General features: G+C 40.5%; 2 protein-coding genes across 2 annotated transcripts in view; one reads left to right on the top strand and one right to left on the bottom strand.

Annotated features, from left to right (window-relative positions):
- Window positions 1-1,103: 1,103 nt before the first annotated feature.
- Window positions 1,104-21,679, bottom strand: BCCIP (BRCA2 and CDKN1A interacting protein). The gene is made up of 7 exons (XM_084633823.1): window positions 21,494-21,679; window positions 16,344-16,418; window positions 15,439-15,519; window positions 13,224-13,322; window positions 11,041-11,228; window positions 7,131-7,308; window positions 1,104-1,787 (listed from the first exon to the last, which is right to left on the bottom strand). The coding sequence occupies exons 1-7, from the start codon at window positions 21,614-21,616 to the stop codon at window positions 1,617-1,619; spliced, it is 915 nt and encodes a 304-aa protein (XP_084489949.1). The 5' UTR covers window positions 21,617-21,679; the 3' UTR covers window positions 1,104-1,616.
- UROS (uroporphyrinogen III synthase) overlaps window positions 21,594-21,954 on the top strand; it is a 34,624-nt gene continuing 34,263 nt past the window's right edge. Inside the window, exon 1 of the mRNA XM_084633824.1 lies at window positions 21,594-21,732. The gene's annotated coding sequence lies outside the window, so the exon portion shown is untranslated. The remainder of the gene's footprint in view (window positions 21,733-21,954) is intronic.

Genomic DNA, 21,954 nt, shown 5'->3' on the forward strand with positions numbered 1-21,954 from the left:
GTGGTGTGAAAAAGTGTGAAGATGGTCATGAAAGGAGAGGACAAACTGCGTGCATAAGTTCACGTAGTGGGACAATACTGGCATGGTGAGGAGTTATTTTCACTCAGATTTCATAATCTGTTTACGAACATATGTGAAAGTGCTTGGAATTTTCAGCTTTTTCTGGGCCCAGTTCTGTTTTGTTTATATTTACTGGTCTATGCTGTGTCTTTCCATAACACGGTACGGTATATTGTATGTATACCAACCTTTTATTATGTTTTTCACTAAAAAAAAATAATACAGGAAATCAGACTGTACATTCCCTAAATCAGAGTGTACATTCTGTAAGCCACACTGCACCTTCCTGTACATTCAATACATCTCCAAGTCTGTCATTGTAATTGTACTCAATCCATTTAAAAAAGAATGTTCCTAAAATGATTAAACATGCATTTCTAAAAACCGAAAATGTATTTTAGCATTAAGACCAAAGGGGAGCTAAAGCAGCAAGATTCCTCTAGTAAAATAATTTAATAGAGAAAGTTAACCAGTTTTTTCCCCCCAAAAGACACTTCCAGCAAATGCTTTTTTTAATATGCCTATGCAACCGAATCATCTCATACAACTACCTGCATCTACAAACACCTCTGCCTGTTCTGACATCTGCTCTGTACTGGGCATACACATTTCACCAGGAAAGTTTCCCTCTGACTTCTTCCCAGGGCTCTACAGAATGCACCCTTTCTCTGTATTTTGTTGAGCATGCTGTGCACTCAAATACAGAAAAACTCCGTAATTAATATTTAATGTGATTTGCAGCACTGGGAACTGAACCCAATCACGCCAAGTGCAAGCTGAGCATGTTAATTTGCAAGTCTGCTTAGAGCACAAACATACAGCTACATTTTGGTGGAAGTTCTTCTTTTTGAACTAAACCTAATACTAACTGTTGATGAGTTAAATATGCAGTTGCACATATCACTGGCTTCAAGCACTTTTTTGCACAAGCCATGAAGTCTATATATAAAGCATTTAAAGATTCACCTTTTAAAAAATATATTTTTTTAAACTGGCACCTCAATAATATTTTAGCAATCTGCCTCATAGTGAAAGCAAGGAGATTCTGCAGGAAGTAATCAATCATTTATTACCTGTTTCAACAATGAAAGAGGAACACTGAATAAAACAGTAAGACAAAGAATATGAAAAATATCCCCGAACTCCTGCTGAACAAAGATGAATTATTCAGTGACTTTTATATCCAACTACTTTCAACCAAACAGAACCAGTATGTGCAATATGTCCCAAAATTAATCCATTCAATGTTTTTTCAACTTGAAGTATACAGGTATTTAACAGGAAAGAGAAGAAAAATTAACTTCTTTAGAAGTCTTAGGGATGTAGGAATTTTTTATTGCATTCTTAATGGTGACTCCAAAGTCTACTAGGATATAGTATTTATAGTAACAGTATGATTGACATTGTTAGTTGTACAACCTAGACGTTTCACCAGAATACAAAGGTGATACCTGAGGAACATAAAACTGATGACATAATAAAACTTTTGGGAAGCTATTCAAAAGGCATATAGTTTTGCATGGTTGCTTTATAAAAACATTATCCAAGGAAACTGTCTAGACTGAGAGATATTCTTTCAGTTTATCCATGATTGCATTCATCCTTTCAGATGGAATCAACATAACAGTTCGCAAAGGTTTCATTGGTACGTCATCAAAGGACCATCTGCCTCCCAAACACGTGTCACACTCCTCTTGCACAGAATAGCTGAACTTCAGAAGGGCTTTCTACAATAGAAATAAATAAATCTTGATTTTAGTAAGGCTTCTGACACAGTCCCACATGACATTCTCATAAATAAACTGGGAAAATGTGTTTTAGATGAAACTACTATATGGTGAGTGCACAACTGGTTGAAAGACCATACTCAAAGAGTAGTTATTAATGGTTCTCTGACAAACTGGGAGGACTTATCTAGTGGGGTCCCACAGGGGTCACTCCTGGGTCTGGTACTATTTAATATTTTCGTTAATGACTTAGATAATGGAGGGAAGAGTATCCTTACAAAATTTGTAGATGACGCAAAGCTGGGAAAGGTTGCAAGCACTTCGGAGGACAGGATTAGAATTCAAACCAAGCTTAACAAATTACAGAATTGGTCTGAAGTCAACAAGATGAAATACAATTAAGATAAGCACAAAGTATTTCACTTAGGAAAGAAAAATCAAATGCACAAATACAAAATACGGAATAACTGGCTAAGTGATAGTACTGCTGAAAAGGATCTGAAGAACACAGTAGATCACAAATTGAATATAAGTCAACAATGTGATGCAGTTGTGAAAAAGGCTAATATTCTGGGGTGTATTAACAGGAATATCATATGTAGGACCTGGAAGGGAGCTGCCCCACTCTTCTCAGCTCTGGTGAGGCCTCAGTTGGAGTACTGTCTAATTCTGGACACCACACTTTAGGAAACATGTGGATAAACTAGAGAGAGTCCAGAGAAGAGCAACAAAAATGATAGAAGGTTTAGAAAACCTGACCTAAGGGAAAAGGTTAAAAAAACTGGGCATATTTAAAGCTGAGAAAAGAAAACTGAGGGAAGACCAGATAAATCTTCAAATATGTTAAGGGCTGTTATAAAAAGGACACTGATAAATTGTTCTCCATGTCCACTGGAGACAGGACAAGAAGTAATGGACTTAATCTGCAACAAGGGAGATTTAGTTTAGATATGAGGAAAACCTTTCTAACTATAAGGGTAGTTATGCTCTGGGATATGCTACCAGGGAGATTGTGGAATCCCCATCACTGGAGATTTTTAAGAACAGGTTGGACAAATACTAGTCAGTGATGGTCTCAGTTTACTTGGTCCTGCCTAGCATAGGGGAAAAGACTTGCTGACCTCGCAAGGTCCCTCCAGCCCTACATTTCAATGATTCTACGAATTATGTTTCAAAAATCAGTTTTAAGCTACTATGCATATCATTTTAATTGAAGTAAAAAGAGAAAATTTTGTTTTGTGGAAGTGCAGGTTAAACAGAAAAAATCCCAATGAAAAATCCAATGAAAACTAAAATAGTTTCAGTATCACTATTTAAATTATAAAATAGTTTTCAGTATCACTAGTTTTCAGTATCCTGTTTCACAAGCCAACACTTAGCATTTCATATTATAAATTCAAAACAAACTGAATTCATTGAGTAATGTGCATTATCATTAATGTAGGGGGACAAATGAGAGCATGAAACAAAGAAGAATGACTCCTTGGTCTACCAGTCACTAGTTGTGGATGGCCTTGGACAAATTACTTAGTTTTTAAAATCACAGATAATTCCTCAGGTGTTACAATCAGGTATTATAGCCAGGCTCTTAGGAGATACTGTGGCAGGGAGTGGGGATTTCTGGCCCGTGATGGGAAGGACACGTTCAGTCTCCTGCCAAGAATACTACCCACTGCTTGCTAGTGAACCCCTAGCTCCCTAAAGCCAGAAAGCAGCAGACCCTAGGCATGGGGGGAAGAAGTTGACTCCTAACAAGAGCTGAAGCAGGGCAAGGGGAGCTGGCATGCATCCCGGAGAGGCTCTGTATGGGGATGCAGGGCCAACAGTGCAAGGATGTCAGCTTGATCCCGGGAGGGGGGCGGTGCTGGGTGGGGTGGGGGCCTAGTGTGTGGAGGGACTGTAGCAAAGTATACTCTTCTCCAATCACTGCTAAAGCATCATTTCATTCGCAGCCTTACCGGTTCAAAGGTTAACATCTTTGTGACCCAATATACGCAGGTTTAAAAAAAGATGTAGTAATTCCCTTTCTCTAAGGCCACGTACACTACCCGCAGGATCGGCAGGTAGTGATCGATCTATCGGGGATCGATTTATCGCGTCTAGTGTAGACGCAATAAGTCGATCCCCGATCGCTCTGCCGTCAACTCCGGAACTCCACCAGAGCGAGAGGCGGAAGCGGAGTCAACGGGGAAACGGCGGCCGTCAATCCCGCGCTGCGAGGACGCAAAGTAAGTGATTCTAAGTCGATCTAAGATACATCGACTTCAGCTACGCTATTCTTGTAGCGGAAGTTGCGTATCTTAGATCGATTCCCCCCCGTGCAGACCAGGCCACAGTGGCATTAGGAATCTTTATGTTAAAATACCTAGATACCAAGGTGAGAGGCACTAAATAAAAACCTTACATACACCTTACATGGACAGAATCTTCATAGAGCCCTGAGAAATCCTGGAAGTGCAAGTTATTTATAGAGGACACTTTTTCCAAATACTGTAATTAGGTTTTCATAATGTTTCTATTTCTATTTATTGACTCAATTTGTATGTAATATATATCACAGAGTAGTGTGCTTTTACAGAAAATGCAGCCTTAATTTTTCTTCCCCAGAGCTCACACAAATTAGAGAAGTACTATCCTAAACCACTTAGGGGAAAAACAATCTAATTTCCCATGGCTTCCTACAGATTTCCTATGTAGCACACATGTCTCAAGAATGTAAATTTCCACTGTGGGAGAGCCATATAACTAATCCAGAGATGATGTTCAAGAATGAACACAGTGAAGAATGGGGGCCTAAACGTTTAATTGATTCTAAGTCTGGGTATAGCTTTTCTTCCACTCCCTCAGTTACATTTTAAGGACCACAATGTAGCACAGTGAGTTGATGACTGGGGGTTGGCTCCTCCATACTTATTAAATTCTCAGCCGCTCATTATACTTAACAGTAGTTTGTAGCAATCTGAAACCTAACATTATGTGTGATCAGGGAAGGATACATACTCAGACTATTTATTTTGTGCATATACATTATTAAATGCATCTAAGTTAATGTAACTTTCCTGATCTTACTTAAAATGACACTTGTATAACAAATGCCAGAAAGACTAGTTTACAAGCAAATAGTGTGTCCTGACTGGGGGGACGGATAGCTCAGTGGTTTGAGCATTGGCCTGTTAAACCCAGGGTTGTGAGTTTAATCCTTGAGGGGACCATTTAGGGATCTGGGGCAAAAATTGGGGATTGGTCCTGCTTTGAGCAGGGGGTTGGACTAGATGACCTCCTGAGGTCCCTTCCAACCCTGATATTCTATGATTGAGACGTTCAAAACAATTATAATTTGGAACAAACACAATTACTAAGTCTTGAAAAAATGCAATTTAAAATGACAGAACATTTGAGTGTACAAAAAGCCCTTTTAGAACACAAGACCCATGGTGACCCCAACTTGGAATTGAAAGTCCCTTTACTACATGCTGGTTTTTGGTCATTTGGTGTGCACAGAGTTCAAATTCAGGTGCTGGAGCCCCTGCTACAAAAACATAAAAAGAAAAACCCTTAGCTCCTTGTTACTTTTACATCCCACAGCAGTATTTCTTGCAGGCTCATAATGAATGTGCCCAGACTTTGAATTTAAAGTTTTCCTCTTCTTAAATGACCACTATTAGAATGATAGCCATTTCATAGACTGCACTAGGGAGAGGTGTCACATGCCAACATTTTACCCTGTGTGCACTGCCATCAGAGAGGAAGAACAGGGAGCTCTTGATATAGCAGCAGTGCTGTGGAATAATGTTTTTAAAGCTCTGAAAAAATTAAAGAACGCTGAAAAATTCCATGCATTTCAAATTATATTTTAAATTTAATTTTCTGCATCCTCCCCCTTCTATATGGATTGGGACCAGCAGAACTGAGTGGCAGGGTTCCCTCAGGAAATTATAAGTAATAGTTCCAGTTCACTATTTTAGTGCTTTTTATTAATGTACTTGTCCCAGATAGAACATACAAAACAATGGGATAATGACATCCGTACATTTGGCTCTTCAGAAGATTTGTTCTGAACAGTCCTTTTAAATAAAAAGAACAAAAAATAATGGACAGTTCGGGGAAGAGTACAACACCAAAAGCAGCACAGATTCAGAGCTTTAAATCTGCCAAGTTTCTTGGGAAGAATTCTCAGAGCATAAATTTGATGCCCGTTTGTGAGAAGGTGATTTATTTTTTGGGGATTCAGAGGGGAAAATATTTATGTTTTATATGAATCATGCATGCAGCAATTTGATTTGGTCCTTCATAACACCACAGATTTATTTTTTCCTAGAAGCCTGAAAGATGCAATTGCTCTGATTCTTTGAATCATGTTCTGCCAAATAGTTATAACTTTTTATGCAGATTCAAATAGAAGACTAGAGAGAGGGTACAACTGCCTCTGAACTAAGAGGGTTTTTTCCACCCCTAGGATTAAAAACCTTGAAGGGCCAATTCATACGGTTAAACTCTGTGCTTCTGCTCTCTTCAGTCCACTTTTTTCAAAACCTTGGAAATTTCATTCACAGACCCTCAACCAGATGTCTCACTTAGTTCCGAATCCTTTGTTAAATCCCTTCAGCATTACCCTCAAGATAACCAGTTAATTCTTTGTGACCAAGACACTGAAGGTAAGTCTACATCAGGCATTTTTGGGAAGTCTCCCACCCGTCTTTAAACTATGATTTGAGGATTTCTATAGCTCAGGCACAAGTTAGGGGTTTGTCGCAGGAGTGGCTGGGTGAGATTCCGTGGCCTGCGTTGTGCAGGAGGTCGGACTAGACGATCATAATGGTCCCTTCTGGCCTTAAAGTCTAGGACTCTATGATTGCACGGCCACTGGTGCAGCTCCAATGGTGGTAGCAATAGTGGGAGGGCTACTGAAAACAGAGGCTAGGCACATGCCCGTGCTTTCATCAGCATGCCACTGAGACTTGCTGTAAATAATATCAAGAAACTACTACAAAAAAGCCAAGTGCCGTTTTATACTCTGCATCTGTAGTAGTGCAGCTCTCAGGAGTTCCCCCAAGGCAAAACATTGTTTACTTTCGTCAAGAGTGAGTGAGTATAAATATTCTACAATAGCAAAAATTGATTGTTTGTGCATTTTTCAATAGTAATTACACAAAAAACAGCTGGATTTAAATAAAAAGATCATTTTACCACCTTTTCATAATCACTGCAAGTCAGATTTCTAAAGTGGCTCAGTAAGAAAGGCCATTGTTATTATGAAAAAAAAGTAGAGTCAGAACCTTCATTTCCCTGCTCTATAAAAAAAGAATCAAACAATTGGATTTAACGGTATCAGAAGTCTGTTACCTCATAAAAGAATTCTTCCTCTGCATTTGCAAACATTAATTCCTCTTTCTGCTGTCTGCTCTCTCCTCTCTTCTTAGAGCTGCGCTTTGCTGTCTCTGTAAAGGTCTTGCTGATGAGAAGGTAGTAGTAGCACTTTCCACATGGCTTATTTGTTCTTTGAGTTTCAGCCAATTCTTTCCTAAAGACAAATATTATTTACATAAAGAATATTTTAACGCCCCATCAAATGCACACAAATCTCATAATGCAATAACATACTGATGCTTTGCCCAGTCTTCATAGTTGTCACTCAAATAGCAATATTGACTTTGTATATGCATTTATGGCAGTAATTTTCTTTGAAGAGTTCTCTGCAGTCAGTTACTCTTCAAATCACCACCAACAAAACCAATTCCCTACTCCTCATAATACACTTCTCCTGTTATGGAACCCTCACTAAGGACACACTATGTTCTTGGGGTTGTAAATGCTTAGAACCCAATTAAACACTCACCATTAACTACCATTCATAGGACCGGCTTCCTCCCCAGCCAAAAACTAGCTCATTTCTTTTACCCTGGGTTTTATTTATTTATTGCCCCTTTCCAGAAGCCCTTAAAAATGACAAACTTCTGTCTGGCAAAGAAGACTGGATGCTCTCATCCCTCCCTTCAGTTGAGTGTGTTGCCACTGCAGTGCTGCAAGCCCCATCCAGTAAAAAAGCCCAAGACCCGAATTCTGACTGTGTGTGTCACGTTCCACTGGAAATAAACCTCAAATCTCCCCCAGCCCCTCCTCTGACAAGCCATTTAAAAGTTTATCAAACAAAAAAGCAGAGACAGTTTAGGTTTTATCCTATCCCAAAGTATTCATTTCTTAGAGATCGATATTACTACATAAAAGAGCAGATGAAAGCTCCCTAACAGCAATGGCAGATTAAGATTAAATGAGGCCTGGATCCAAGTCAAACAAATTCCCTGCTTCTTTCAATCCAAACAAATGAAAGGCCCCTTCCTTTACAAGCGTGCTCATAGTTCCCCTAGCTCCTGAACCTGTAAAGTCACACTGTGCTCCCTAGTCCCCAGTGTGGGCAATAGCACTCTATGTCAGTGCACCCCAGCATATTCAGCCTCCGTGGGTTCAAAGACCCCTCCTAACCTAGAGCTAGGATTTATTAATCCTACCTGCTTAATTCTGGATGTGTTAATAGTCTATTGATTATTCCCTCTTCAGTAGGGCATGGATTCACTTGTGTAAATTCCTCTTCCACTGATGGAAGAATAAATGTGTGGTTCCATCTACTATTCAGGAAACTGACTATTTCTGACTAGTCTTAGCGAAGGTGGGGAGAGGAAGAGGCTCTGACCACTGCTAATTTTCAAGTCCTGCAAACCTTCATCTTCTTATAAATCTCATTATTTTACTGAAAGTCACTCAACATTACCTAAAGACCCAGCTCATGAAGCCATGTCTGAGCATCTCATCCTTCATTTAAAAAAAGGTATGTGTCTAGCCTTTATGTTTGCAGATAAAAGCTAGAAAATATGAACTATAAATGCTCAAATACTAGAAGGCAAACAAAAAGAACCCCAAATCTATTGTTAAAAGCCCCATGATTTTTAAGCCAAACTTATAATTTCTGAATGCTTGATGTTTGCAAGAACGATCTCCACTAATGCACAATTAGCTGCAATTGAGCCACTAAACCAGTAATGGAACAGTGATGGCTGAGAATTTGTATTTCTCAGTTTGTTATAGAGTAATAAGGAAAAAACAAAGTAGATACTGCACCTTCATTGTGAGGCTCTCCCCTTTTACATTCTCACTGACATAAAGCTCATGTTTCCTGGCTCTTAACTACATGTATCCCTAGCATAATCACTATTCTATTCTACTCAAAATACTTGGATCCCACATTTGGTGTTAAAAATTAATTCTATAGCTAAAAATTAAAACTATAGGGTGAAAATAAAGTGGGGTCTAAACCAGTGTAAACTTTTGGAATCCTCAATTCTCTCCCAATTTGATACATCGGATTAAGAGACTAACCAGCTGATCTCTTACTTTCGGTTTCCCCCTCCCAATTCAGAGCAGAGTAGACCAAGCAGAAGGCCAGGAGAGTTTCTTCTGTGAGGAGACCTTCTCAGGATCCAGAGATAGGAACTCTATACTCCCAGATCAAGGACACTTAATTCTGCCAAGGGAAGGGGCTCAGTGTCTGGATAGTCTGGTGGTGCATCCCCATCCATCCCAACACACGTCTTAAATCCTTCAGAGGCAGCCCGACAAAGTCCTCTTAAGCACTTGGGACTCAATATGTTGGGCCACTCCCACCAATCAGGGGTAAGTCCAATAATATCCCCACAAACCCACCAATCCATCTCAGGAGAAAAAGCTCAAAGATCTCCCCTCAGGTTCTGAAGTGGGCAAGAGAGCTATCTGGCTAGGCATCTTTTACATCTCCTTTTCTTCCCAAGATAGATCTTGGCTCATTCAAGGACATACTCCTAACTCTTCCTCCCCTGTCACATAGTGGAAAATAAAGAACACAGGGGTTAAAGACCTACCAATCTCCTGAGATAAATCCCGCCAAAAAGAGAGACACAATGAAGAGTAGAGAGACCAGAACCCCCATCGTGGGGATAATCATCCTCTCTCAAAAGGCATAAGAAAAAGAAAGTCCAAAGGCCAGAAGACACAAAAAACACACTTTCTTCAAACACTTCTTACAATCTTTTCCCACAAGCTCCAGTGCCTCTGCTGAAGTGTCTGCTCCAGATCATGATAACTCCAAGCCAGAGGAGCAGTAGAAATTAATTCCTGCAGACTTCAAAGGGGTTATTAATAAGGAATGAGAAACTCCAAAGGGAAAGGGGGAAAAGCACTGAAACTCCAAAGTGTCCTAGAACAAAAAAAAAAAATTCTCTCCTGAGTAATAAGAGGAGGAGATGAGACAAATAGGAATGGAAAGGCAAACCTCAATGAGAGAAAACCCATCCCTGTGGGAGATTAGATAGTATTTAATAGGACTAGAAGGCAATGCTTCAAAGAAAACCTAATTTGGCATTTGGAAGTGGACAAATTAGAAGGGCCAGCAAGTGATGTGACCTGTAATAGGAAGAGAGGAAAAAAACAGAAGAGCAAAGGGTGTCCATTTTCCCATTAAAATACTACCAGATTACCAGAAAGTTGTTTAAAAAAAAACAAACCCCACACACACGAAACCTGAAAGGATTTCCTGTCCTCTCTCTCATCTTTCTACACCCTATTTCAGTCAAAGCCACAAGCAAATTTACATTCCCTTCCTTGACATCTCTGCTTACTCTTTCTTTGCTCATGTCTTTCCAAATCATCTATCTTGATATCCCTGACAGGGCCTTAACACTGAACCCGGTTGGGAGACAAAGTAGTGCCTAACCCTCTACACTCATTTCAGACACTGATTTAAAAAATATTTCAATGGCTCATCCAGAGATCATGCACTTACAAATCTGCTGAAGCCAAGATTTCCATCCCAAAGCCTGAGTTAAGCACAATAAGCAAGAATACCTCAGATAGCCATTATTAAAATGCTGTAAGTTGTTTAATTTTTAATAAGCTTGCTCAATTTTCAAAACAAAGATCAACTACAAGTCATGCACTTATCCTGTTCTAGTAGTATGTGGCATAATTTTAAAGTGACTTCCTATTTCTCCAAGAGACAATGATTAGGAATTTTAATGCATAAGGAAGTAATATCAAATAAAGAAATTAAAAGTCAATTCAAGGACCTTATATAAAACAATTGTATTTTTTCTTTTAATCTATTTCTTACTTAAATCTGTGGTTTCATTCCCTCTCCTTCAACACATTTCCATTTAAATAAGGTTTCTGAAGACATCTGAAGGGAAAAAGTTACTGTTCAAAATCATGTTTAGAATGACTTTCTTACTGAAGCTGCTGGTGCATGGGCAGAGCGATCTGTGGTGGTACGTTAATGAATCTTTCGTTTAGTAGGAAGCCCACAGGCTTGGTGGTGTCATTTAGGAGCTTATCCAGCTGTTCAACCATATTCTGTTCACAGTTCTTCTCACACAGGCTTAGAATCAGCTCTTTTATTTGTTCAGCACATTGAGTACCCTAGGAATCAAAGGGTACATTTTCTTTACATTCCAGAACGATTATTTACATAAGAAAACCTGAAAGTGAACTTCAAGAGAGTATTCAACAGGCCTGTGGGCAATTTCCTGCAATGGTCTCTAAAGTATTGTAGTATTTGTTTGATAGTTATATTCACCAATCCTCAAGATGATGGCAGGCTGAGGTTCCTAAATGATAACAATGCAGCTATGAGTTACAACTCCACTCTTCATAATAACCACAAAAACAGGGTACAACCCCAGCAACTGAGAAACATGAAACATGAGATGACGGATGGCCCAGTTGCTAGGGCACTAGCCTGGCAGTTGAGTGACCTGGACTGAATTTCCTATTCCATCACAGACTTCATGTGTGACTTTGGGCAAGTCATTTAGTCTCTAATGTCTGGTCTACACTGTGGGGGAAATCGATCTAAGTTACGCAACTTCAACTACATGAATAACATAGCTGAAGTTGATGTACTTAGATCTACTCACCGCGGTGTCTTACTGTGGTGAGTCGACTGCTGACGCTCCCCCGTTGACTCTGCCTTTGCCTCTCGCTCCAGTGGAGTACCGGAGTTGACGGGAGAGCGCTCAGAGGTCAATTTATCATGTCTACAGTAGACGCGATAAATCAACCCCCGCTGGATTGATCGCTGCCCGTCGATCCAGCGGGTAATGTAGGCAAACACCCAGTTCTCCATCTGTAAAATGGGAATAACAGTTCCCTACCTAACATAGCAGCCACACTAAAGACCATGGGGCACTCAGATACCATGCTAATGGGGGCCCCATAAGCACTTACACCGTGGCTTTCATTACCATTTTCACCTAAATATTTTAATAAATTCTATATGCAAAAGTATCAAGTTAGCAAAAAAAATTTAATTCAAAGCACTAAAACAAACTAGTGATATAAATCACGAAATTAGATTAATCCAAAACCTAAGATGAGTTTATAGAATAATGAAGGGAATATAGCTGGAAATATTAAACACAGGATTTTGTATTTACTGGCCTCTCTTCATCCCTATTCTCTGCACATATTTTATCCCTTTTGACTGGTGGTGAAGTTTGCCAGAGAATCATGGGTAAGTCATTGTACCAGATCTAGTTCAGGTTGTCTGTATATTTGACATGGTAACTTTTATTTTATGGTACAGGTGACATGAATGCCTTTCTAGTTGCCTTACAAATGCATTAAATACATTTTTAGAAGACTGTACTGCATTGTGACATGACCTGCACAATGGTAAGGTCTAACAGAAATATGAGCTTTATTTACAAATTCTTAGTGGCCTGTCTAAAACATACAGTGCTTCAGTGGCGTAGCCAAGTGGAAAAACCAAGGGGAGTGGAGATTAAAAAAAGGCGCCACCCGCTAGTACTCACCCGGCGCGCTCTGGGTCTTAGGTGGCGGGTCAGGCCGTGCTCTGGTTCTTCAGCAGCCCTTCGGCGTCGGGTCCTTCACTCGCACTGAAGGACCCCCCCCACCCCACCCGCACTGCAATGCCACCGAAGACCAGAGCGAGTGAAGGACCTGATGCCAAAGTGCTGCTGAAGACCTGGAGAGCCGCCTGACCCGCCGCCCAAGACCCGGAGCGCCGCCGGGTGAGTAAAAATTTAAAAGGCGCCAAAGAATTTAAAAGGTGCCACTTCTGCTCGGTGGGGGAGCGGCCGCTGCCCCGCTCCCCCACTAGCTATGCTACTGCAGTGCCTGTCCATTATTACCATAAAAATGCAACCTAACTGCTTGGCCACACAATGTTCAGATACTTTACAGTGTAACCTTATAGATGCAGAACACAATGTCAGAACAATTACATTATTCGTAGTATAAAAGGCATTTGAGTAGACTGTGACAGGGAAAAAAAGAGGGACAACCATCTGGCACTTGCCTTAATGTCTACAATGTAATTTTCAGCAAGACAGGATGAATAGAGTGTTTTAATTTCTAGAAATTACCATCCAGAAGTTAACCTGTATTACTGACCTTCCTTTCAGTTAAGTTTAAGAGGCTTATGAAGCCAAAGACTTCATCTTCTTCATCATCATCATCATCACCACCACTTTCTTCTTGAACTTCGCCTTGCTATTTAACAAAAGTTAAAAAGGACAACTAATACCAAGCTGCTTTTTAAAAAACAAACAAACAAAAAAAACCCCCATAGCCATTATTCAATGTCCAGGATGTTTTACGCACATCTAAAAGCCATTCTGCAAGTCTATGGAACTGCTTAAGAGACAAGAACATTAAAAGGGTGAAAAATTGTAGGTTGTCTAAATAATTTATTCTGTTAAACCTTTATAAGAATATGTTACAACCTCCAATTTTTACTTACTTCCAAGAAGAACCTCACTAATTCACACCAATAACTGGGAGACTTCCATATTCAGCTACTTGCAATGGAATTGTTGTGTAAAAACAAATTTTAAGAAAGCAAGAACATGCATAATCTAGGTACTTTATTTATCTGACCAGAGTAATTTAGTTTTATTCATAATACTTCACAATAATAAATAGTAATAATAATAAATGTTCTGGGACGTATTTTGTAAAAGTAATGAAGTCTTTGAAATGAGACCATCTGACAGTTATCTACTATTAAAACTCTCCTGAGCACTGGAGAGAGACTTGGGGGGGTGTGAATTATGGGGTGGGCAGATTAACCAACTACAAATTACAAGGCTCTAGATTTAAATCATTAAGAAACAAAATCTAATAGACAGCTAGCAGTTTCTTGGAGGAAGGAACCACAGGACTAAAAATATGTTGGTATGACATAACCATGTATTGTAATGGTCTAAGGAGATACCACAGTTCATGCTTGGAGTTTTATGGGTTGGGGAGGGGCAAGTTTTCATGTTACCATTTGCCTGACATGAGACAGCTTTGCAAGGCAGGGTCAAAGATAAAAGTAGTAGTAATCCCGGTCTGCACTAGAAATAGAAATGTTTTAAAAAGTATATTATTTAGATTTAGAAGAACATAGCAGAATGCAGACCATAAAAATCAAAGTGTTTTTGCAGGGAGCAGGGCATTTTTGGGCAATTTATTTTATTTTGGAAATTGTTAATGTGTTTCAGTGAGCCATTTACATTCTCCCTAACCCAAGTAGTCCAAACAGAAGCATTTATCCATACCCAACCCTCTAGTCTGGATAGGAAGAAAGAATACGCAATTCTCTCTGCCCGTTACATCATCTCACAAGTGGGTTAGGGGATGGGTTTTCATTAAGCTATGCTAAGTTCTTAGGAGATGTCCAATGAATGTGCACAGAAACCATTTTTCACTTGCTTATAATCATTTTCTTCCAAACAGAAACTCAAGACAGAAATTTGTTGGGTTCGGAGATTTAGCCAATTTTAAATTCGGTGGGGGGCGGGGGGAGACGACAAAAAATTTTTAAATTAAAGCTCTCTCTTCTACCCCACTTACTTAACACTATTTCTAAGCTACTCCAGAATATCCCTCAATATCCTAACCTCTCCCCGCCAAAAAATAACCCCAAAACAAAAAACCTCCTCATTTGTTTGAAATGAAGAATGGAAAATTTCAGCCTCAAAAGGAGAATTTTTAACAACGTTATAAAGAAGAGAAAAGAGGGATTTGTAATAGGATATGATAAATAATGTTCGCTACTGTAAGTGCTATACCACCACCACAACTCTTCTAGTCAGTTACTCACAGAGACACAGGAACATAGATAGTCTGCAACAGTTTGACTTCAGCTCAGACTCGATAAAGGAAATAAGATTTAACTTACTATATCAAGAGCTGAGGTGACCCAAAAACTCCACTTTGCCCTCTGAAAGCAGTGGTTCTCAACCTATTTATAATTGTGGGCCGCAGGTTGAAAACCACAGTACTGACCCTGCTAACCCCCTCTCCCCCACTCCCACCCCGGACTCCTATGCCCAGTGCTCCCTGCCCAGAGACCCCTCCACAGCGCACGGCCAAAAGCAGAGCCCTGGGCCCTGGCCAGACCCTGCCATGCGCAGGGCTGGGACCTGGGCCGCAGGTTGAGAACCACTGCTCTAAAGAGGGGATTAGAACATGAAAATACAAGTGACATCCAAGTGCTTTATGTTGCAACAGCCTGAGCTCTAGAACTCTTAGTTACATGTATATTACGAAGGGGACCTCAATTATTCCATTCCAATTTAAAATTATACTGTGCTGAATTAGGAAGAATGGAAGCCCTTACCTTGATAACACTCCCAATATGATTCTGTTGTATTAATATGTCAGTTAACTCAGCAGTGTCAACTGGAGCTTTTAGAAACAGCTACAAAAAATTAAAAAGAACAAGTACTGTGAAAACAGTCTAAAATTTTCCTGTTGTGAACTACTTGTTAAAACTTGGATCCTCCTGTGAACCTCCTCCCAGCCTGCTCCCACATATTTTCTCAGGCAGCTATAGTGCTCAGTTACATGAAAATGTTAGGACAGCATTAAGAAGACAAGATCAAAATATATTCTCTTTAAAATAATCTATTTAGATTCTTGTACCATGCTCTTAACCCCCACTCCCATTCAGTACATTTATCGTTTATTTCCTGACCCTGGGTGTAGGACTTCAAGCACTAATAAACCTAATCTCCTGTAGCTGCCTGCAGCACCAACTACACTAATGTCTCCAAAGTACTTTGCATTTGGTTTGTCCTCTTCTGTATTTTCCAATTGTGGCAGAGTCTGCAACTTTGTTTGACACGGAATTTGAAAAAAGAGAAACCACTGATCAAGAGAGGCATGAAGCAGCCAAACAGGCTGCAGATAGGTACTTTTTAAAGTTGCAGTTGGTCAAAAAACCTCTAGAAACCCAATGCACTGGGATACAAATCTCAGGAACCACCACTGCTTGACGATTGAGAATAATGAGAAAGAAGGGACTATGGTCTATCTGGGTGTGCATTGGGGTCACAGGTTGGAACCACTGCATTTAGTCAAGTGCATGTTGTAGCTGTAATTATTCATGTCGTCATCTACTGAGGCATAGTAAAACATTAAATCAATACTAGTAATGGTGACTGATGACAGTTTAAGGCTGTAGAAGCTATTTCTTAATGGAAGAAATCCGGATAGGAGCAAGAAAGAATATTCTGAGTCTACCTGTTGCAGTAATTTCTTTATCCCATCGTAGTCATTATCTGATATCGAATGTGCTTCAAATTCAACATTCACTTCCTGTGAATAAGCAGAAGACAGCAAGTATCACACATATGGTTGGCAAGCGGAATATATCTTAAAACAAAGTTAAAGCAAAACTGTATGACATGAAGTAGAGAAAAAAAGTCAACCAGCTTAATCTAAAGTTTTATTTCTATCACTCATTGATATCAGCCATTTTTGAAGCATTTTTACAAATGCTTTTTTGTAAAATTCAGAGAGACTTTGTCAAGTTAACATTTTGAGACAAACTATTTTCCATGTTTGTGTTGCCAGCACCACCTTAAAGCCTTGATCCTGTAATCTGGTCCACACAGGTGCACTACTACAGCCATACAGAGCTGGGCTCCATGTAGCTTTAGGAGTTCACCTGTATGGATCAGATAGGAGTCTAATTTTTTTAAATGACAAGTTCAAAGTCTATTTTTCCTCCACTTTTGCTCTTTTTTATACTTAATTCAGCTTATAAAATAAAACAAAGACTACTGTTAGTGCCCACCCACTAGCAAAATGCTTTAATGTTTATTTTGCCAACTCTATGGAAGTCCACCTACCAGTTAAAAAAAAAAATTCCTCACTGGTATTTAAAAACAAGATTAAAACATTTATATTACTAGGCTCCCCTCAGATTTCACAACCACCAGGCTGTGTATGACATAATTTTGAATACATTAGCCTGAATCTTAATGAGGATTAAGAGTATGTCTACACAGAAAAGAAAAAAAAAAGACCTCAGTGAGCCTGAGAGCCCAGGTTTACAGACTCTGTCTTGTACTATGGTGTTAAAAATAACAGTGTAGACATTCCTGCTTGGGCTGGAGGTCAGATTTTGAAACCCGGAGAGAGGAGTGGGTCTCAGAGCACAAGTGGGAACATCTACACTGCTATTTTTAATACTTAGTGAAGGCCCCACAAGCACAAGTCTGTAGACCTGGTCTCTGAGACTTGCTGCCGCAGGGATTTCTTTTCTTTTTTTTTTGGCAGTGTAGATATACCCAAGAGGTCTATACCATCATGTAAAGCTAACTCAGTGTTACCATGATTCAGGGTGGATTTGATTTAAATCACTAGTCAGGAAGATTCGATTTAATGATGGATTTCTACATAAAAGTGCATTCTTGTAGGTTATTATAACCTTTAATACATATTCTTCACAACTCAGAGATATAGATTTCATTTTTAGAAGGTACATACTATACATTTTAAAGTGATTTATTTTGAAAACTTTTGAGATTAGTTTTATAGCTATATCAGAAAATGAATGATTGGGTCTCTCATTTACCAAAGGTAATTGAAGCAGATATTTATGAAGTCATTGGGAGGTGAACTATCTCCAATTCAACAGGTTAATCATTAATATTTGAAGGATTTTCTTGTCATGATGTATTAGGAGGAGAACATCACCAGACAGACATTTACATTGTTTTATTTAACTAAAACAACAACGTTATGTATTCTGGATTTTTTTCTTCAGCAGCAAACATATAATATTTTAAAAAAAAAGAAGCATATGATTTTTTTAATTTAGTTAAACATTCAAGTTTTTTAAAATCAGGTTTGTTTGGTTTTTTTAAATTGTTTTAAACTCAAATAGTTAATGAAATATTTTAAAAAAAAAACTAAATTGACTATGTCAGCCAGGTCAATCTGAGAAACTTAAAATATTGGCTTCTGCAGCTAACTCAGTCATCTTCACCTTCATTTTCCTGTTTGTTCATAATTTGGAAAAGAAAAACAAGCTTTCCTGCTTTTTCAGGATTATCACTTCAGCAGTCTCTGAATCCAAGTGCTTAAGTGACTTCCACCAGTTCACTGGTGTGACTTTCCTTAAAACATCATCATCAAACATATATTTCTTGAACGGTTCTTATTCTCAAACTGGGGGTCTTTTACAGCCTGCTGCCATTATAGGTTTTCCCTTCTAGTGAGAGAACGGTATAGTAGATCTCAAATCAATGAAGGCTACACTCAAAGACCTCAAAGCTTCTGGAATATGTTGCTCAAACAGTTTCACTTCTGTTTCTACTGCCTATCCCTCCCTTCTCACATTTATCTCCAGACTTCTCCTTGTCCAGATCTAGTCCACCCCCAACAATTTTCTATTCATTGAGCTTTTGGAAACTTTGCACTTTTAGAGAGAGGTAAGGGATTGACTCTGTGTACACAAATTTGCAGAGGGACAATAGGGTTGAGATCTGTTATTTCTCACCTCTATATATTTATTTATTTTAAAATATTTTTGCTGTTAACAAGCATGTTATTTCTCGAAAAACAAATCCACAGTTTGAGAACTGCAAAACTAAGCATTTCTGATGGTATCTTCTAAACTGAGCCCTATTGGGTAGATAGAAAGATTAACCTAAATAATCTATACAGAAGCCCCTGGAACTCCATAAAATTGGATCCCTAATCCATGAACTATTGGAACTCATTTACAAAACTTTTCTTAAACATTACATGAATATATTGTCTCATACTATAGAATTAGAATTTATAAACCCTATTCCATGATGAGATATCTTTAAACTATAATGTATCTTAATTAAAACTATCTTTAGATTTGATTTTTTTTTGATAAAATGCTTTTTGAGCAAAAAACCTATTTAAATTAAAAAAATCCGTTTTTTTTTTTAAATAATTATTTTTATCCACTCTGCCACGATTGAAACATACTTCTCCCCCCCCAACCAAAACAGGGCGTTAGGCTGTGTCTTCACCAGGAAAACGGGTGTGTTCTTAACTGGAAGTAAAATCCCAGAAGTCAAGGCAGTTCGTAGTTTTCACATGCATTAGTGTCACCCACACACCTTCTAAGTGTGGTGTTTTGTCCCATCTAGTGGCATCAAGACCACTTAGGGCATGTCTACGCTTCCCTGCGGAGCAATTGATCCAGCAGGGGTCAATTTATTGCGTCTAGTGAAAATGCGATAAATCTACCGCTGAGCGCTCTCCTGTCGACTCTGGTACTCCACCGGAGCGAGAGGCACAGGTGGAGTCAATGTGGGAGCGTTAGCAGTCGACTTACTGCAGTGAAGACACTGTGGTAAGGAGATCTGAGTACATCAACTTCAGCTATGTTATTCACGTAGCTGAAGTTGCGTAACTTGGATCGAACCTCCCCTCTCCCAGCGTAGACCAGGCCTTAGAGAGAGATAATGAGTCTGCTCTACAGCCTTAGCTAACAGCGATATGGCTTTTAGCTCATGCAGTAGAGTTTCACGTATTTAGCTCCAGAAGTCCCAGGTTCAATCCTGCCTGCTGACAACCAGGGTCTGTCAGCGTTACAAGTGGGGGCTCATCCAGGATTTCAACTGAGAAGTCTTTAAAGCTTGGGATGTGCTTCTTCAGCTAGGGGAAGTATGTAACCCACACACCTTCTGGGTGTGGTGTTCTGTCCCATCTAGTGGCACCGAGACCACTTAGAGAGAAATTAATTAGTCTGCTCTACAGCCTGAGCTGACAGCAATATGGCTTTTAGCTCATGTATTTAGTTCCTGAGATCCCAGGTTCAATCCCACCCACTGACGACCAGGGTCTGTTGGCATTACTTTAGCAGGTCTAGCTGAAGACTTAAGGGGAGTCTTCTCTGTAACCTGACCTACTAACTCACATGAAAACTACAAGCTGCTTTGTCTTCTAGGATTTTACTTTGAGTTAATTAGCTTTAGTTAAAAACACCTTTTTTCCCTACTGAAGACAAGAAGTGTATTTTCACTATGGTGTTCAGTGAGCACACTGTCAACTTCACACAGCTCTGGAGGTACACACTGCAATCACTGCAGAAATAATAAATTTTCTGGTATCCTGTGTGGTTTTCTCTCTTCCCTGTTTCTTCCAGGACTGAAGAAATTCTTTTCTCAACAAGTTGTCATCAATGGTCCTACAATTTGAATCCACCTAGGCAGACCCTTATTCCTACATGGTTTCAACAGGCTCCATATATGTGTAGGGGTTTGCCCATGTGGAACTGATTGCAGGTTTGGCAATATAAACATTAAAAAGTAAAAATATACAGAAGTTAAGGCTCTAGCAGTAACCAACTCATTATACACACATTGCATTGTGCATTGCTATTTAGGCTGTTAAATGTATACTTTAATATAGAGGTCCTAAAGGAGGCCTCCTTGAGACTACAGCTTGTTCTACATTGCAGGTTTGGGGCCACAGAAAACAGGTGTTTTCTTGAATTGGGTGCAATAAGACCCAGTATATGCCACAAGGGCAAACAAATGTTGGTACTATAATCTTAATATTATGATGAGATGGCTTACATTTCCTAACTTTGAACTGTTCAATTTTTTAACTTTAACTTTGCATTTAAGCTTTCACGATTAGTGTTATTTTAATTCTGTAAAAATCAGTACATCAAATATAGAGAAAATACTAGTACATTATTAGTATCAACACTGACATCACCCTCTCTGGGCATAAGCACTTGAGCCTGTTAGCTGGCCTTTCTTGATTTTCTAGTTTTGCTCAATTAACTTTGCTTTGCTCCAACAAAAATATTAGCCTAAAAATACTGTATGTTGCCTGAAAACTGCATTTAATTCTGAGTCTAGGAGTGCTTTTGTTTTGTTTTTTTTTCCAGGAAGGGCAGAGATAATAAATCAAAAGTTACTCTTCGGGAAACAAAAACGGGGAGGAGATGAACATGTAGAAAGATAGACTGGAGAAAGGAAGGGTGAGACAATATAAGAGGAACACACAGCCTCCTAGCTGCCATGTAGTACTTTCACCTGCAGATCTCAACGCACTTTCCAGAGGACTTAAATGTAGCACCCCCCATGTTTACAGCCCAGGAAACTGAGGCACAGGCTGGTGAAGAGTGTAACTGGGAATAAGGGGCTGACATTACGAAGGGGACCGGGAGAAGAAAGGCGTAGCCCCGGTGCTGTAAGAAGCGGGGGCAAGGGGGAAGAGAGGCGCAGCAAGAGGGAGGGCGGCCACCCGCAGGAGGGGGCGGCAGGGGCCCTGGCAAGGGGACAGAAGGGGAGAAGGGCTCCGGGACCAGCGGGAGGGGAAGGCAGAGCGGGCCCCGCTGCCCACGCGGCTCTAGCTGGACCGGGGCCTCCGGCCCTCTCTCCAGTCACCTTGTTGATCTCTTCCTCCTCGGAGGCCGAATCCCCCTGCTCCGAGTCCGAGTCCTGCTCTTCCCCGTCCGGCTCCCGCCGCTCGGGCGGCCCCGGCGCCCTCCGCTTGGCCCGGGTAGCCATGCCGCCGTCCCGCCGCTGCCGCCGCCGCGCGCAGGCGCCCCGGAGCCGGAAGGCCGCAGCGCGGAGGAGGAGCGGGCAAAGGGCCGGGGCGGCCCCCGCGGGTCCCCCGCACGCAGGTGAGCGGCGGGAGGGGCCCGGCCGCTGCCCAGCCTGGGGGCTGTGACTGAGAGCGGGCCGGGGAGCCGTGCGCTGCAGCCGCCGCCGCCGCCGCCTGTGTGAGCGCGGCCTGGGGCCGCGGCGGGGCCCAGAGCCGGGGGCGGCCGAGGGACGTGGAGATGGGGTGGCCGGGGCTCCTGGTGCACAGGGCCTCGGAGCACGGAAACATGGCAGGGTGGGGG

Source organism: Lepidochelys olivacea (genome assembly GCF_965140295.1).
Source record: "Lepidochelys olivacea isolate rLepOli2 genome assembly, chromosome: 7".
NCBI lineage: Eukaryota > Metazoa > Chordata > Testudines > Cheloniidae > Lepidochelys > Lepidochelys olivacea.